The sequence below is a fragment of the Plecotus auritus genome (genome assembly GCF_963455305.1).
Source record: "Plecotus auritus genome assembly, chromosome: 2".
NCBI classification, from domain to species: domain Eukaryota; kingdom Metazoa; phylum Chordata; class Mammalia; order Chiroptera; family Vespertilionidae; genus Plecotus; species Plecotus auritus.
Window position 1 is genome coordinate 169,723,342 of NC_137771.1, and position 19,351 is coordinate 169,742,692.

At 36.3% G+C, this 19,351-nt stretch overlaps 1 protein-coding gene across 3 annotated transcripts in view; it reads left to right on the forward strand.

Annotated features, from left to right (window-relative positions):
* SLC49A4 (solute carrier family 49 member 4) overlaps window positions 1-19,351 on the forward strand; it is an 83,011-nt gene that overhangs the window by 24,288 nt on the left and 39,372 nt on the right. For all 3 annotated transcript variants that reach the window (XR_013959912.1, XM_080655727.1, XM_080655728.1), the window contains exons 4-6: window positions 3,893-4,022; window positions 9,667-9,775; window positions 15,650-15,717. Coding sequence is in view for 2 of the 3 variants with exons in the window: in XM_080655727.1 (XP_080511853.1) it covers window positions 3,893-4,022; window positions 9,667-9,775; window positions 15,650-15,717 (307 nt within the window). In the remaining variant the exon portion in view is untranslated. The remainder of the gene's footprint in view (window positions 1-3,892; window positions 4,023-9,666; window positions 9,776-15,649; window positions 15,718-19,351) is intronic.

Here is a 19,351-nt window from a genome sequence, read left to right on the forward strand (position 1 = left end):
AAGTTTATTCCAAAAAAAGTTTTAGGATACAAGATTAATATATAAAGATCAATTGTATTTCTGTACATTAGCAATGAATAATCCAAACATGAAATTAGGAAAACAATGCAATTTACAATAGCCTCAAAAAGAATAAAATATTTATGAATAAGTTTAACAAAATAAGGTAAAACTTGCACTCTGAAAGACTACAAAACACTGTTGGAAAAAATGAAAGAAGACCTAAAGAAATGGAAAAAGATCCCATGTGAAAACTTAGTGTTGTGAAGATGCTAATATCCCCAAATTTATTTACAAATTCAGTGCAAGCCCAAATAATATTTGGCTTCCTTTGTTGCAGAAACTGACAAGCTGATTCTAAAGTTTATATGGAAATTCAAGGGACCTAGAATAGCCAAAATAATCTTGAAAAAGAACAAAGTTGGAGAACTCACACTTCCCAATTTCAAAAGTTACTACAAAGCTATGCCAATCAAAACAGAATTCTACTGGCATAAGGATAAACATATAAGTCAATGGAACAGAAGTGAGATTCCAAAAAATAAACTGTTGCATAATTTATGTGCAATTGATTTTTCAGGAGAGTGCGAAGACAGTTCAATGGGGGAAGGAAAAGTCTTTTCAATGAGCAATACTGGAATAACTGGATATCCACATGCAAAAGAATCCATTTGATCCCCTTTCTTACACCATACACAAATGAACTCAAAATTGATCGTGGACTTAAATGTGAGAGCTAAAACAATTAACTTATATAAGACGAGATAGGAGTAAATCTTCATGTCCTTGGGGTAGTCAAAGCCTTTTTATAAAAGACACCAAAAGCACAAATTACAATAGAAAAAAATATGTAAATTGTATTTCATCGAAGTTAAAACTTTTGTGCTTCAAAGGACACCATCTACAAACTGAGAAGATAATCCATAGAATGGAAGAAAATAGTTGCAAATTACGTATCTAATAAGGAGCTTTTAACCAGAATATATTTTTTAAAACTTACAATTCAACAACAGAAAGATAAACAACCAAATTAAAAAATGGGCAAAGGACTACTGAATAGACATTTATCTAAAGAAAATATAAAAATAGCCATCAAGCACCTGAAAAATATGCTCACTGTCATTAGTCATTGGGGAAATGCAAATGAAAGCCATAATGAGATAAACTTCACACCCAATAGGGTGGCTATAATCAATCAAATTGAAAATAAGTGTTGGTGAGAAAGTGGAGAAATGATACATTGGAACCCTTATACCTTGCTAGTAGAAATATAAAATGCCACTTTGGAAACATTTTGGCAATTCCTCAAAATGTTAAACAGAAATTGCCATATGACCCAGTAATTTCATTTCTAGGTATATACCCAAGTAAGATGAAAACACATCTGTGCAAAAAATTGTACATGAATGTTCAAAGTAGTGGTATTCATAACTAGAGGCCCGGTGCACGAAATTGTGCATGGGAGGGGGTCCCCTCAGCCCAGCCTGCACCCTCTCCAATCTGGGACCCCTCGGGGGATGTCTGCTGGTTTAGACCCGATCCCACAACATCCCTCTCACAATCTGGGACTGCTGGCTCCCAACCGCTCGCCTGCCTGCCTGCCTGATTGCCCCTAACTGCCTCTGCCTGCCAGCCTGATCACCCCCTAACCACTCCTTTGCCAGCCTGATCGACGCCTAACTGCTCCCCTGCTGGCCCGATTGCCCCCAACTGTCCTCCTCTACAGGCCTGGTCGCCCCCAACTGCCCTCCCCTGTAGGCCTGGTCACCCCAACTGACCTCCCCTGCTGGCCTGGTCACCCCTAACTGCCCTCTCCTGCTGGCTTGATTGCCCACAACTGCCCTCCCCTGCCGGCTATCTTGTGGCGGCCATCTTGTGACCACATGGGGGCAGCCATCTTGTGTGAGGGCGTGATGGTCAATTTGCATATTACCTCTTTATTATATAGGATGACCTAAATGTAGAAACAGTCCAAAATGTCTGTCAATTACGTGGATTAAGAATGTGGTATATCTACTCAGTGGAATGTTACTTGGCAAAAAAAGAATAAAGTACTGATATATGCTCTGACATGAATGAACCTTGAGAACATGCCAGTGAAAGGAGCCAGTCATAAAAAAACCCAAATTATATGATTTCGTTTATAAGATATCTCCATAATACTCATCCATAGACACTGAAAGTAGATTAATGGTAACCTAGGCCTGGGATATTTATGCAGGTAATGAATACAGAGTTTCTTTTTTGGGATGATGAAAAAGTTCTAAAATTGATTAAGGTGATGGTTGCACAATTGTGAATATACTAAAAACCATTTAATTGTGCACTTTAAAAGTGTAAATTGTATATTATGTGAATTATATCTCAAGCTGTTTACAAAAATGCCGGTTGAAATATGGGCAAAGAATAGGAACAAGGCAACCACAGTAAAATAAATACAAGTGGCCAATAAGCGTATAGAAGACTAGAGGTCTGATGCACGAAATTGGTGCAAGAGTAGGCTTTTGCAGCCACTGCAGCTGCCTGGTTCCCTTCCTCGCAGCCATGCATGGCGGCGGCCTGGATCCTCGATCCCACGGCTGCGGAAGGATGTCCAGTCTAATTAGCATCTTATGCTTTTATTATTATAGATGCTCATTCATTGTTACTAATAAATAAAAGAACTATAAATTAAAACAGTTCATTAACTTTAGTTGCTTCTCAGATTGACATAGAATAAAGATATTATCTGTGGCTAAGTGTCATAAGAATGTTGTATTTTTTTGCTAAGAATATAGTCCTAGAATTAGAATTATCCTACTGAAAGGTCCTCTGGAAATCACTTAACCCAAACCCTTTATTGGCCCAGAAAGAGTAAGTGATTCATTCAAATTCCAAGTTAATTAATAGCATAGACAGGTATATACTTTAAGGCTCCCAGACATTTCTACTAAATTAAGCACAGCTAACAAAAGGTGGGACTTCTAGGAGACAGATCTCTGGAGGGAATAATCGGGATAACTAGAGACCTTCCCTCCTGTGATAATGCCAAACTAAGATTGTTGCGATATTCATTTTAATTCTGATTGTTTAATATTCTGTAGTAGCTAGTCTTGTGTTTATAAATTTTACTTTCTGTCTCTTGGTTTCTTATTTTTGTATGCTTTCCTGTTCTGTTCAAATTTCCCATATAGCCTGTAAATTGAATCTGTCCTACATCAGAATATCATATCATTGATCAAACAAACCTCCTGATCTCTTCTTACATATTTACTCATATTTTTTATTCATGAGGACCATGTTTATTAGACAACCATCCCAGACCTGTTTCAAAATCTCTTACAGTTCAGTACTGTGGGGTTTTTTTTTCATTATATCTATATTTTTATATGAAATATTCAGAAAAGGCACAGCCACAGGGATAGAAAATAGATTAGCAGTTTCCACAAGCTGGGGAGGATGAGGGTGGGGCGGAGAGTCACTGCTAATGGGAAAGGTGGTATTTTTGGGGAGATGAGGAAAATTTTTTCTGTTGCTGTTGGTACATTTACAGATGTTCTCCCTTCCTCCCTCTTTGCCCCCCTTTACCCAGCCCCCTCCCTTTTCTCCATAGAGCAACCTTTGCTTACTGCCTCAATCTTTTTGTCTGTATAGTGCACCATAGTACCACCACACTTCATTGCTTACAGTAGGACTTCTTACCTATGACCTGCTGAAATGTGTATCTTGACATAGGTTTCTCACAAGGCTGAGCTATTTGGGTTAGGTACTATATTTTGCCTATTTTCATAGGCCTAGTGGTTAGTTGATGCTCAGTAAATATTTGTTAGATAAGTAATACTTGAAATGTTGAACTGTTTGTGTCATCTGGTTAACATTTCACTTTTTTTTTTTTTTTTTTTTTTTTTTTCAGAATTTGGAGTGGTCTGCTTAATATTTTCTGCAACTCTCGCTTATTTCCCACCCCGGCCTCCCCTTCCTCCCAGTGTTGCTGCAGCTAGCCAGCGACTGAGTTATCGGCGAAGCTTTTGTAGATTATTAAGGTAAATGTATTTAGAATTACTGAGTGGTTTTGACTAGCACCTTTAAAAATAATTCCACATTTATTTAAGATAATTTAAAATAGTAATTTTTCAGCAATCTATTAATCAGGTTGTAAATAATTGATAAAAATGGATTAAATACTTTAATAGGACTTCCTATCAGAAATCTATCTTAAAAAGTTGCCCAAAACAAAAACCTCCATAATTTTTCCCTTCTCTATCTCTATTGTTATTTATTTAACATTTTAAAAATTAAATCTTTCATTTAAATAATTTCTTTTATAAGGAGCCATATCACATAATAGTATCTGTGAAATCATGGGTTTTATGTGTTTATTATATTTTTCCTATTATGTAAATTCTTTTTATTCATTTGTATTTCTTTTTTTAAAAAATATATTTTTATTGATTTCAGAGAGGAAGGGAGAAGGAGAGAGAGAGATAGAAACAGCAACCTGGGCATGTACTCTGACCGGGAATCAAACCATGACCTCCTGGTTCATAGGTTACCACTCAACCACTGAGCCACACTGGTCAGGCCATTTTGTATTTCTTAATACACATTAAAATAAAAAGTTAATAAAATAAATAATGTTTATTTATATGCATCCAGTATGATCATACTTTGAGAAACTTAACATTTTTTTAAAAATATATTTTATTGATTGTTTACAGAGAGGAAGGGCGAGGGATAGAGAGTTAGAAACATCGATGAGAGAGAAACATCAATCAGCTGCCTCCTACACACCCCCTACTGGGGATGTGCCTGCAACCAAGGTACATGCCCTTGACCGGAATCGAACCTGGGACCCTTCAGTCCACAGGCTGACGCTCTATCCACTGAGCCAAACCGGTTAGGGCAAGAAACTTAACATTTTTTTTTATTGGTATAATTTAAATGTAACTAGATTAAATTCTGCCCTTGAAGGCTCAAATGCAACAGTACTGAACTCGATTCTTTGGATATATAGACCATCACTGGTGATTATGATTTTCAGTTGGGTCATTAGAACTTAGCTTTTGAATTTTTCCCCCAGTTTGTTATAATAATTTTTTAGTGATTCATTAGCAACTTTCTCTGGTTGGTTCTTTCTTTTCTAGTCCTCCTCTCCCACCAGATGGTAAGACCCTGTAGTCAAAACGATGTCTTTTTGTCCACAGTAATATTACCTAATCCTATATAATAAAAGGCGAATATGCAAATTGTCCCCTTGGGAGTTCGACCAGCCGGGAGTTTGACCGCTCGCTATGACGTGCGCTGACCACCAGGGGGCAGCACGGAACGAAGGAAGGCCCTGGCCGGCGGTCCGCAGCCAGGGGAAGGAAGTCCCCAATCAGCTCTGATCGCCAGCCAGGCCTACAGACCCTACCTGCACGAATTTCATGCACCGGGCTTCTAGTAGGATTATAATATGAGCCACATAATAGGTAATTTAAAATTTTATAGTAACTGCATTTAAAAAGATTAAAATAAATAGGTAAAAATTAATTTTAGTAGTATATTTTATTTAAGCCAGTATATCTAAAATATTATTTTAACATGTAATCCATATTAAAAATTATTAATGAGGTATTTTATATTCTTTTATTCATACAAAATCTTTGGAATCTGGTGTATATTTTACTTACAGCATATCTCAATTCAGATGCTAGATTTTCATTAGACATACTTGGTCTGAATTTAAATTTTATTATATTAACAATTGAGCAGTGTCTCACATATTGCACTATTTTATCTAAAGTTAAAAATACGTACCTGCAATTTTTCAAGCTTGGAATCATTACATCTGTGATATTATTTTAAATATTTTATTGATATTTTACAGAGAGGAAGGGAAAGGGATAGAGAGCTAGAAACATCGATGAGAGAGAAACATCGATCAGCTGCCTCCTGCACACCCCCTACTGGGAATGTGCCCGCAACCAAGGTACATGCCCTTGACCAGAAACGAACCCGGGACCCTTCAGTCCGCAGGCCAATGCTGTATCCACTGAGCCAAACCGGTTTCGGCTGTGATATTATTTTAAAGGTCTTACATTCTACAGACAATTGTTTGGCCCTTAATTGAAGATCTTTCACTTCATTTCTGTGGAAACTTATAAAATTCACTGTGTATTTGTTGAACATGTCTCTTAATATTATCCACTTAATTATCTTAAAATTTGTTTTACACAGCAGACATCATTTTGCTCTGCTGCAGCAAATTGCAATTGCTATTGGTTACAAAATTTGCAGTGTACTTTATTCCAGTCTCATATTTTTCTCTATAAAACATTTAGATAAGCAAATTACAATGTTATATTATAATGTAAAAAAAATATTTAGAATTGAGTTAGTTCACTGACACCAAGAAGGTCAGTGACAGGTTATAATACTAGAAGCAACACATACTACAACATGCACACTACAGTATCTTACCCAGTGCAGTAGTTAAAGTGAATTGTAGTTCTACCAAAGAAAAAACGTTGCATTTAAAATTTAAAATTAGTTCTAAAGTTGCACTAGCCACATTTCAAGTGTTTAATAGCCACATCTGGCTAGTGACTACTATGTTAGCATAGCTATGTAACATTTTTTTTCAACTTTGGTTCACAGCCAACTAATGAAAGAAGGTAGAGCACCTTTTTTTTTTTTTTTTAGCACCTTTTTTTTAAAAAAAAGTAGAATAAAATAGAATAATATTATTGCATCATTTATAGTAATGATACATATCTTTTGTGAGAGTTTCAGTCTACCTATATGTACATATATATGGGTAGGTCACAATGTAAAAATATGTTTCTTACTCTGGAGCACTGTAAAAGGTTTTTGAAACCTTTACAGCACCTCGTACATTGCCTTCCACATAATAAGCAACAACAGAAATATTAGTTAAATTGAATTATTATCAGTGGCATACATTTATAAGATGACAGTTAAAATGATAGGTTTTTTGGAAATAAAATGCTATTTAAGTTTTTCTTTATGCCAAGCCAGAGATCAGATAGCAATAGATAAGGTTAGAGAGGTAGATTAGGGTCATATTATGCCATATTAGTAATTTTGGACTATTCTGTGGGAAATGAGGGGTCATTGAAGGATTGATTTTAATGAAAGAAGTTATATAAAAGATTGTTCTGACAAGGGAAAACAACTTAAAATTATCACCCTGATTACCCTCTGTTTTCTTCTAATTGCCCCAGAGTCAAGATCTTTATTTTCTGTGTAAACTGTAAAGTGTAAGATCTTTTTTCTCTATTAAAAATAAATCGTTTTCACTAATGCTTAACATTCCTTTGTCTCTCCCATATTCGACTGTTTACTCTGCAGAATTGCTTGCTTCTACTTTTGGCTCGCCATAGTCAATACATACAGAGCTTCCTCAGGGGAGTTCTTTGGGCCTGCCATGCTGTATTCCCCTAGCTTACCAATGTAATTGAAATTTTCTCTGGTCCTTCAAAGAAACCCTGGTTACTTTATTATTTCCTGGATTCATTGGAATAACTGTGGTTTTTTCCCCTAGATTAATTGCATTATCTGGGGTAAGGGGTAGGGGAAGCAATGGTTATATGCTAAAGTTTCCACCACAATTATTTTTTTACTATTCATACCATTCCCATCTCTTAATATGCATTTAAACTGTATAACCTAATATAAACATTTCTCTCCCTTTATGTGTTGGTTTAATGTTTGATGACGGTGGTTGTTGTTTTTGCCTTTCAAACTTTAAGGGTGGAGAGTTGAGTTGAACATGTTATTTACTTCAGGACACATGAACACATTTACTCATTTATTTACTTGTTCATTCTTTTATTTATATTTCCCACTTTCATTCCTCTCCCCTCCCCTTGACCAGGCCACCTTTCAAATGCATTTAATGTGTATCTGACTGTGTGCTTTTTCAATATGTGTAATTTTTAAATGCATCTGTGTTTAACTTATCTAAATGATGGCACATTAAGTATCTCATTATTTTTGACTATTTTCACTGAACATGGTAAGGTTTGTTTTTTTTAAATAACTTTATTTGGGAAATTTATAGAAGTATCCAAAGGTAGAATAATTCAACTTTGATATCCCCATAACCCAATATCAACAGTTGCCTATTTATAGCTAATATTGTTTCAGCTCTACTTTACCTACTTCCCCCATTCCTGTATCATGAAGCAAATCCCAGATGACAAGTCATTTCATCCATAAATATTTCAATATGTGTAATATATGTTAAAAATATAGGGACACTTTAACACAAATATAGTACCATTATCACACCTAAAAACTTAAAAAAAAAGTTTACTAATATTACATCATTGTTTATATTTCCAATTGTCATAAACGTCATAAAATTTTTTAGCAATTTGTTCGAATCAGCACCCAAATTAGGTTCACATATTGCAGTTGGTTCAAATCCATTACAATCTATAGGTTTCCTTTCTTCTCTCTCTCGTACCCTTGTAATTTATTTGTTGAGGAGCCAACTCTTTTGTCTCCAGGGTCTAGATTTTGGGGATTGCTTCTTTATGGTGTAGTTTGCCATGTTTCTCTGTTCTTTGTATTTCCTGCAAATTGTAGCCAGAGCTATGTTCTAACTCAAGTTTTTGCTTTTGCTTTGGTTTTACAAGACTACTTCATAAATGATGCTTCCTTCTTCCAACAGGAAGAGCAAAGGAATAAAATTATGTTATAAATATAAAAACATAAACTACATATTATATAAAATGTAAAATTATATGTCTATATTATAGTATGGAGCTGGATAAATAAATTATGATATACCAATATAATGGAATACTATGCAGCTATGAGGAAGCTCTGTATGTATTGACTATGGAAGAGCTTTAAGACTTAAAATGAAAAAGTAAAATTCAGCAAATGGTTGTACTATGCTATCATTTATGTAAAAAGATTGGGGGGGAATATATTTTTTTTATCGGCTTGTATGTTTTGTAATATTTCTGGGAAGTTACCAAAGAAAGTGATAACATTGGTAATTGTGGGAAGAGGGCAATAGGGATTAGAGGGAGATATTTTCCCCATATTTTTATACCTGTTTGGTTGTGAGCCATTTAAATTGTATTGCCTATTAAATAATTATTTTTTAAAATAATAGTAAAACAAATGATAATAATAAAACAAAAATTAAAACTACTCTCTGAAAATGGTAAAACTAACAAATTATGTATTTGTTTTTAATCTTTTTTTCTAACTTGTTCAAGGAGAAAGTATAATTTTTTTAACATTTGAATTTTTATTTTTCAATTACAGTTGACATATAATATTATATTAGTTTCAGGTGTACAATATAGTGATTAGACATTTATATAACTTATAAAGTGATCACCTGATAAGTCTAGTACTCACCTAAGCAACAGTAATTTATCCTTTCAAATAGAGCTTTTTTTTAACTGAACCTACCTACGTCATCCTATGAAATAATGTTGGTAATTCATCGATATAATAAACATTGACAATTTTAAATAATATGAACAAAAAAGACTATTCTTATAAAAATAAAACATTTGAAGAACTTTGATTTTATTAACAACTGACAACTATTTTTTATTTCTGATTCGAATGTTCCAATTTTCAAATGACTGTTTTCATGAGTAAGTTTAAATTCTAGAGTTTGAATCTGCAATAATATTTTTTACTTCTCTTTCACAGCAACGTGAGATTTTTGATGATTGCTTTAGCATATGCCATACCGCTCGGTGTATTTGCTGGCTGGTCTGGAGTTCTGGACTTAATTTTAACACCAGTGCATGTCAGCCAAGTAAGCATTTTATCTTTATATTTGAAGGTATTTTTAGTTCATTTAAATGATAACTATTGTCTACATGTTCTTAGTTTTAGCTTCAAGGCCTGGATAAAATAATAGTCCATACCATTATTGCAAGGTCTATGTGAAATAGTTATAAACAATATTTATTTTCTTCCTGGATTTTGTTAAGTCATGAATTTCACATTTATTTGGATGTTATTAATGATGCTACTAAGCAGAAAAATAAAGAAGGAAAACCTTAGTTTTGTTGACTCTGTCCTTTATATTATTGCTTTATGCTTCATGAAGATTAAGATCTCATTCTCAAATATATGGCTATTCCTACATCTAATTTCTCACTTTCTCTCTAGTCTCAGGATAAGGATATCTCATTTATTTAAAAGTAGCCATTTCATTGATGGTGTGGGGTCCTCAGCAAGTGAGCAATGCACGGCACATGTAAGGGGCAAAGCTACCAGAGGTTTAACAGAGAGACTGTTACAGGGTTGGAAGCAGAACACACACAGTAGAGGGCAAGCAATGCTGGGCTCTCGGAGTTCGGGCCCTGCCGGAGTGGAAAGGCCTCATTAACATCTTGGGCTTCTGCTGAGACACCAGAAAGGCCAAACTTTAGAATGTAGGACTCTTCCCGAGATTGAGTAAGACCTAGCCTGCTTAAACCCAGAAACAAAGCCTAAAACCAAGCCCCAACGAAAATCTGCAGAGGAGACAGTTGAGTCCTACCAAGGGAGAGGGGGCTTGGGAAACACCTGGGTTTCTACTTCTCTGCTATCGTAAAGCACAAAACCAAGCCTAGCCAAGAGCAAGGCGATCGTTGAGTAATTGAACTGTCTACTAACATAAAAGTCAACCATTTTAAAGGAAGATGAGAGAGTCTGGAATCTTTATATTGTATTTTCCACGACCTATACTATACAATAAAAAAAAAGAAACCACACCAAAACATTAGGCATACAAAGAAACAGGAAAATGTGACCCATATTTTAAAAACAAAAGTAAAAAGAAAAGTAGTCAGTAGAAACCAGCTTGGAGATAGTCTAGATGTTGGATTTAGCAGACAGAGACTGTAATGTAAAAGAGAGAAATCTTTGCTCCAAGTTCATAAGCATATTCCCTCTGTTAATCTTGCAGAACTGAAAGTATAGTAGCCACTAGCAACATGTGCCTGTTTAATTTAAATCAGTTGAATTGAAATAAAAATTAAAAATTCACTTCTTCAGTGATACTTCTCAAGTGCTTAATAGCCACTTGTAACTTGTGGCTACCACATTGAACAGTTCAGATATATTGCATTTTCGTCATCATGGAAAGTTCTATTGGACAGTGCTGTTCTAAGCTTTATCGTTATGCCTGTCATATTTAAACCTAGAATGGAATTTTGTGCTTGTTGTAGTTAGGAGTTTATTTTCCCCCAATATAAATAAATATCCATTAACCTAATTCAGTCTTTGAAAACATCATGCTTTCCCGTTGCTCTCCAGTGTCATCTTGGTCATAATGAAGTGCCCTCGTGCACATGAAGGTGTTTCTAAATTATTTTCCCCCTCTATCCTTGATGCCATCCATTCCTTCCTCTTGTTTACAGTTTTTGTGTCATCTTTAGTTTAATTGTGTCAACCTCTAGTCTGTTTGTCTGTCTTTGTGTCAGTACCAAATTGTCTTAAGTATTCTAATGTTACAAGTTTTGGTATCTGGTAGAATAATACTCTTTTTTATTCAGATTTTGATGAAATATTTTTTGAATCAATAGATCAGCTTGAGAATTAACTTCTTCATAATACTGAGTCTTCCAAGCCATGATCATTGTATTTCTCTTCATTTACTTAGGCCCTAATGTCTCTGAATGATGCTTTATAAATTTCTGCAAAGATGCCGTCTGTATATTTGTTAGATATATTCCCCAGTATTTGATATTTTTTGAAGCTATTGTAATTGCTAATTTAAAAAATTACCAGGAGGCCACAGTTCAATTCCCGGTTACAGAACATACCTGGGTTGTGGGCTCCATCACCAGTGTGGGAGTAAAGGAGGCAGCCTATCAGTGATTCTCTCTCAACCACTGAGCCATGCTGGCTGGGCTATGCTAAATTTTTTCTAATTTTACCTTTAGGAACTCTTAATATGTTATACCTCCATATTGTATTCCCTAAGTCTCTTACTTTCAATTCTGAGTTTTTCATCCTTTTGTATTTCTTTGCTTCAGACTGGATTTTTTATCCAGCCTTTCTTCCAAATCCAATTTTAGTTTTCAGTCTAATAAGCTATTAAACCTATTAATGAGTTACCAATTTCAATTATACTTTTAAGTTATAAAATTTTTTTGGTACTTTTTCATAGTTTCCAAATTTCTGTAGAATGCTTGAGCTTGTCTTTTATTTTTTTAAGTAGTTATTTAAAGTCTGTATCTCATAATTCCCTTTTCTGGATCTCCTGTGGGTATTTTTATATTTGTGGTATTCATTGATGTTTTCTAATCTCCTTAATGTGTTATATTGTTTTTGACTGAGTGCTAGACATAGTAGCACTATGAAAAGTTATAGAGATAATTTAAGCTCCAAGATGATTTTATTTTTGTCCAAAAAGAACTTATATTTTTCTTACAGGAGTCTAGGGATCATTTAATCTAGTTCCAGAAATAGGGATTATTTATAGCTGGGCTTCCGTCCCTCAGAGTATAGTTTCCAGGTCACAGTACTCTTAAGTATAGTCCTTCAGAGCCCCCAACTAAAGCCTGGGATTTTTTACAAGACCACTCATCCCACAGTAAGCCTCAAACTCATTTTTTCCCCCTTGTGTCAATGAGGCTGTTGATAACTTCTCAGCACCTTAGCCACTTTTTCTAAAATCAGCAGACACCCCATTCCTAAGGGAAAAGAGTCCCCAAGTACCAGGTTTATCTCTCTGGGTTTCCTTCCCATTCTACATGTTTCCATAATTAGTTAGGTATTACCTTCTTGGCTTTCTGATGCCATCAGATAGATTTCCAAGTTCTCAACCAGAGTATTAATCCAGATTACTTGGTATACTTTCACCATAAGAACTAAGCCTTCCTTAATTTCCTAACCTATTTTCTGGATGGCAGGTATTTCAAGCATGTTCACTTTCAAGAAGGAAAAGTGCAGTACTCATTTAAATGATTCTGATTCTGCAAATCCTTTTTCATTTTTATCCTCACCAGACAATATTTCTCCATTGAGTTTTAGAGAGAGTGGAAGGGTGGGGTAGAGACAGAGAGAAACTTCACTGTGAGAGAGACACATGGATTGGTTGCCTCCTGCACACACCCCAACCGGGCGGGCAGGGTGAGTGCCCTTGACCGGGAATTGAACCTGCGACCCTTCAGTCCAAGGCTGACACTCCAGGGGTGGGCAAACTTTTTGACTCGAGGGCCACAATGGGTTCTTAAACTGGACCGGAGGGCCGGAACAAAAGCATGGATGGAGTGTTTGTGTGAACTAATATAAATTCAAAGTAAAGGAGCGGAGGGGAGAGCAAGAGAACCCTCCGCTCTTTCGGCTCCGCGGGCCGGATAGAACAGCCGAACGGGCCGGATCCGGCCCGCGGGCCATAGTTTGCCCACGGCTCCTCTAAACATTGAACCAAACAGGCAAGGACTGATTTTGTAAGATTTTATGCTTCATCTTATAAATCCTTCCAAGTATCTGCCTCTGTACAAACTCTGAGAGGTATAGAGACCATAAATCACACCAGGTATTAAATAAAGCGAAATTTAAAATTAAATGAAAGCAACAGATCAAAACAAAGAAAATATTTTAATTATTGTGTAGAATGCTATTAACTAAAGCAATTGTCATGCGCAAAGGAAGCAGAAAAGCACAAAAGCCTGGCAGGACCAGGGTCAGTATGGTCAGAAGCATGGTGGTTCTTGCCCTGGTACAGGACCCCACTCGCCTAGGGGACAGATGGAAATGTTAGCGGGAGCCTGATAGCATTATGTGGGCCTTAGATGATGGATGCAGTGAGAGGGGCAGTTCTGCAGAACAGAGAATTCTCTTGCTCCAAAAACCAATAGTATAAAAAAAATGTAGAGATAATTTAAGCTTCAGGGTGTTCTCTTTTTTCCAGAGAGTGTTTATCTTTGCTCTGGCACCAAACACTGGTACAACAAAGGACTTGTGTAAAGTATTGTATTACTTGGAGCAGAATCCCAAAATTCTGAGACTTAAGAAGAAATCCATTTGTCATTCACATAGCAATCTAGGACAGCTGGCCTGGTAATGTAGGGCAGTTGTCTACAGTTGGGACAAGTCTTTTCCTCACTCTTATTTAGAGACCTGGGTTGCTTCCACTTTGCAGCTCTTCTGTCTCCTAGGACCTGGTCTTTATAGGCATGGGTGAAGCTGGGTGACCACATCTGGATTCCAGCTGGCAGAAGGGAAAGAAAGCTTGGAGGAGGCATATAACCGTGTTCCAGGTTCTAGCCCAGAGGTGGCACACCTCAGTCTGGTTACTTCCATTAATGAGAACTTAGTCACGTGGTCACATGGAACTGAATGGGGGCTGGGACATGTAATCTAGCCAAATGCCCAGGCATAAGAAGATGATATATTTTGGTGGACAGCTGAACATTTCTGACACAGGTGTAATGAAAAATATGACTAGAAAAAAATAAAAGGTAGAAGTTGGTTTAGGCGGCTCTCAAATGCCGGTTAGATTTGGACTTCTCCCAGCAGCCACAAGGAAAGCCAGGAACTGTTTCTGAGAAGCAAAGTGGAATGATCGGGATAATTGTTCTGGCATTATGGGAGGAATAGATTGTGGAGACCATTCCAGATGCTATTACAAGAGTCTAGAGTGGGAAATAAGATAAGCAAGTGTGGTGGATGTGGGAAGGGGAAATAGGAGACAGAATACGTCTTTATTGTTAGGGACACAGGGATTTCAGTGGTAACAACTGCTAACATGTACCAAGCATTTTACATTTATTAGCTTATTTAATTCTAAAAAAAAAAATCTTTATCATCCCCACCTACTAGTGAGAAAACTGAAACTTAGAGTGTGAGTTGAGACAGAAGCCAAGTCATAATAAGAGTTTAAGATACAGGCATGATGAGCAAATAAAGGCAGCATTTGTAGATTGCTCTGAATAAGTTTGGCCATGAAGGTAGGAAAGCGATTAAGACATTAGGTAGATAGAGAAGCATCATCAGGTAATGATGACAGCTCTAACTTTTATTGAGCATTTCCTCTGTGCCAACCACTGATCTAAGATCTATACATAAATTATCTCATTTAGTCTATTTTATAGTTAAGAAGGTGTAATATAATTTTCCCAGGGTCACAAAGCTAGTACATGGCAGGGCCAGAAATGTTTTCTCAAGAGCTGACTGAGCTATACAGTTGAAACTCAGCTCAAATTCTCTTGCTCTATCCAGTCTCCCCAGGTGCTCAACCCTCAAACCTACATTGTCTCCCCCTTTTGTGTTCTGTTAATACATTTTTAGTTGTTGCTAGGTGTTTAGCACTTAATTATTTCCTAGTAGTTGCCTGTATGTTGGCTATTTTTAAACTTCTTTCCATCAGTGACCATCTTTTGTCCTTTTCCTATTTTCTTAAGGGTTTCTATTAAAATGCTAGGCATGTAGAATATATTTTAAAAATATTTGTTGTGACATTGATTATATGATGTGACACTGATAAGTTAATGGAGGATATATTTACTGAGATACATTTGTATTACGTAGTCACACACAAATCCCTTCATTTGATTCATTTTCTTAAATGGCATTTCCTAGATTTATTGTCATTTAGCTATTAATATTGATTATAGAGGATTTTTTTTCAAGCCTTCTAAATTGCAACATGATGGTCTTATGTTTAATGTGTCTGCCATTTTCTTAACAGGTAGATGCTGGCTGGATTGGATTTTGGTCCATTGTTGGGGGCTGTGTTGTTGGAATAGCTATGGCAAGGTAAGAACATTTTATGTTAAACATGTGAGTAGCCAGAAACCAACAAACAAAAAGCCCAAAGGGATAATCAGCTCCCCTAAATAAACCTTAAAATTTAAGGAAAAGTAAAATAGGCAAAGGTCAGAGAAGGGGACTACAAGAAAGTGGACATACAGTAGGGAGAATTTGCTGCTAGAAGAAACCTCAAGAGTGGTCCGTCCTGAAATGTTTTTGTAGACTGGCGATGTATTTCCAGTGTAATTGAGCTGCCTCTTGCCATGTTATTAGAGAACAACATCTACAAATGGAACCCAAAGGTGATAGTGTAATAGAGGCAAATGGATAGTTATCGAGAATTGAAAACAATCATTTGTAAGAGCATGTCTAGAACTTTCCATGAAAAGGCACTGTCCTGATTAGCATATATTTACTTCTGTTTTTTTTTGGCATGTATCTCAATGGTTATTCCATTTTGGTTAAAAATGTCCATAAAGACTTCCAGTTTCATCAAACTGCCTATGATCTTAACACATTATGACAACACATTTTTAGAATGAGTCAGGAGAGGGAAAAAGTTTCATTTATTCTAAAAAAAGGAAAGAATGAAAATGTCACTCATGTATGTGACGGCCTATAAGACTACTCTTGGTCTTTCCAAAGAGATGATATTCATTCACTTCCCAAATAATTTTACCCTATTTAATCAGAAACAAAATTAGGCAATCAACTTTACCAGGAAAGGAAGAATCTAATTACATATTTGGGGAGATAAATAAGATGGGTAAATCACCTCAATATCTAAACACTAAAGCATAATTGACACAGGATAATATTATATCTAAATCTTTTGTTTGTTTGTTTGTTTGTTTGTTTGTTTGTTAATCCTCACTCGAGGATGTTTTTCCATTGATTATTAGGGAGAGTAGAAGAGAGAGGGAAAGACAGAGAAAAACATCGATGTGAGAGAAATACATCGATTGGTTGCCCCCTTCATGAACTCCAACTAGGGCCCCGGGCCGAGGAGGAGACTGCAACCAAGATACGTGCCCTTGACGAGAATTGAACCTGGGACCCTTTGGTCCACAGGCTGGCGGTCTATTCACTGAGCCAAACCAGCTAGGGCTATCTAGATCTTAAAGTTTGCAAAGTGTTTCTTGGATAATGAAAGAATAATTTGATACTAATTTCTAAATCACTTTATGAGGTTTTTATAAGTTAAGAAAATATAAGAATAAAATCCAGAAGATAGCTATTTGTAGCAAATCACTACATTGATACTGAAATGCATTGACCTATCACAATTGACAAAAATCACACCTAATTATTCTAATTAAATCTCCAAGCCAATTAGAGTGAGTCATCATTTACCAAATTCTATTCTGAGCACCGAATAGGTTAGAGGGAACCATTATACATATATTAGAAATGACATCTCACATTCTCCTTTCTCTTTATTTTCTTTCATTAACCTTTCATTTTAACTCTATAGAAATAGAATTAAGGGGAAAATGAGAATGAGAACATTTTTGTTTTTAATATGTTGAAGTGGAAGTTCTATAAAGTACTACCCTTACCCTGGGATCTGAAATCAATTATATGTATCTCCTAGACCAGGAGTGGGCAAACTTTTTGACTCGAGGGCCACAATGGGTTCTTAAACTGGACCGGAGGGCCAGAACAAAAGCATGGATGGAGTGTTTGTGTGAACTAATATAAATTCAAAGTAAAGGAGCGGAGGGGAGAGCAAGAGAACCGGATAGAACAGCCGGATCCGGCCCTCGGGCCGTAGTTTGCCCACGGCTGTCCTAGACCTTAAATAAATTTTAAAATTACATTTATAACACCAATTTTTGGGACCCCTAGATTGCAGTCTCCTTATAGACATGAGTGCTTTGGATGATTATTTTATATTTATGTTGGCAAAGGCCACTCCTAAATGTACTACTTTGGTCCTAGCAGTATACTTTGATAGTATTAGCCCATTTGAAAGGTCTAGGTCTCCAAAAAAGAGCAGATCCCAGTGGTCAGTTTGTTCTTGGGTCATCTGGCCCTGGGAAACTGTCTCCCAGTTCAACTTCACTCAGCTCTGGTTGTACCAGAACTCTTCTATTCTCTCATACCTGGCCACCTGCCTATCTGACAATATGTTCAGGCAGCATACCAAAAATATATATCAGAAACATGTGTGATTTTTAGATTTTCTTGAGGGACATTTCTATCAAGCTGTGGAACCTTTTTTTAGAATTTTCGAGATCAAAATTGTCTGTCTGTGAACTTTCATAGCTGAGAACAAACCTGTCACTGGGCAAAGGTGCAGTCATTTTTCCTACCAAAAGATGGCATCAGCTCTCAGAGGAAGTTATTTAAGTCTCGATAATGCTTACAGTCATGATTAACCATATCATGCCAAATAACTGCAATACAAAAGATAGTATTGAAAGTGTTGATAGGGATGGACACATAATTACAACAGAAACTAAATTCATTTTTAAAGCTTCAAAGAGAAAACATGGTAAAAGCCATATTTAGGGTGGGATCTGTTTTTCTGCGATGGAAACAATTCTGAAGGACAGAGAAAGTTGTATGTTGGCTCAGCCAGAGGATTGTGCCTGTACAGGCAACAGTTAGTCAGCAGATGAGGAAAAGCAATTAACAAATGGAAAAGGTTTTGGTCATAACAAAATGATAAGCATCTCTTACCAGATGCCTTTTAGTTTCACATTAACTCAGAGGGAAAAGCAGGGATTTTAAGAACTTAAAATGCTAGGAAACAGTAGTCACAAGGTTTAAACAATAGTATTCACTGTTCCAGAGCCATGTTCTTGCTCTCACAAAGCTTATAGTCTGACAAGAAAGACAGAAAACAAATGCAAAAACAGGAGGAATTACAATAGAGGTAAATGATAGGAAGAAAATAAAGAGGTGGCCAAGGGAGGTGTTTTAAATGAGCCTTATTGAACTGACACCTGAATGACCTGGGGAAGAGGCGGGAGTAAGTCATGTGAAGAACGGGAGTACCAGCATTCCAGGCAGACAGGACAGGTCACTGCTGGGGGAAACAATGTTGCATGTATGAGAAACAGAAACAGGCCTGTACAGCTGGAGCATAGTAAAGCAAAGGGAGGGTGGAGGCAGAGACCAGGTCATATAGGACCATAGACTCTAGTGTAAGCATTAGAATTTGTTCTCTTAGTCTGAATTTTGGGAAAGCCATCTCTACAAGTTTATGTCAACAAGTTAGCCTGTTTTCTAAAACTAGAACAATATGTACTCATTAGAGGATATTTAGCAATTAAAGAAAAAATATAAAGAAAGTAAAAGTGGTATTTAAAAGCTCAGAATCCATCCTGTGAGTTATAGATCCTGAACAGAGATCTCCTTTTGTGAGTTTGGTAAGAGAAAAAAATTATTTATCACGAAGTAACATTTATCACTTATGCACACACGCGCGCGCACATACACACACAAAATGTATCAGTTAAAAAATTTAAAACTTGCTTTTAAAAGAATGTATGGAAATTTCTTTAAGAAATTATCTATCTTCTATATATATAAAAGGCTAATATGGAAAGTGTCCCCTCGGGAGTTCAACCAGGAGTTCAGTTGCTTGCTATGATGCGTGCTGACCACCAGGGGGCAGCATGGAACGAAGAAA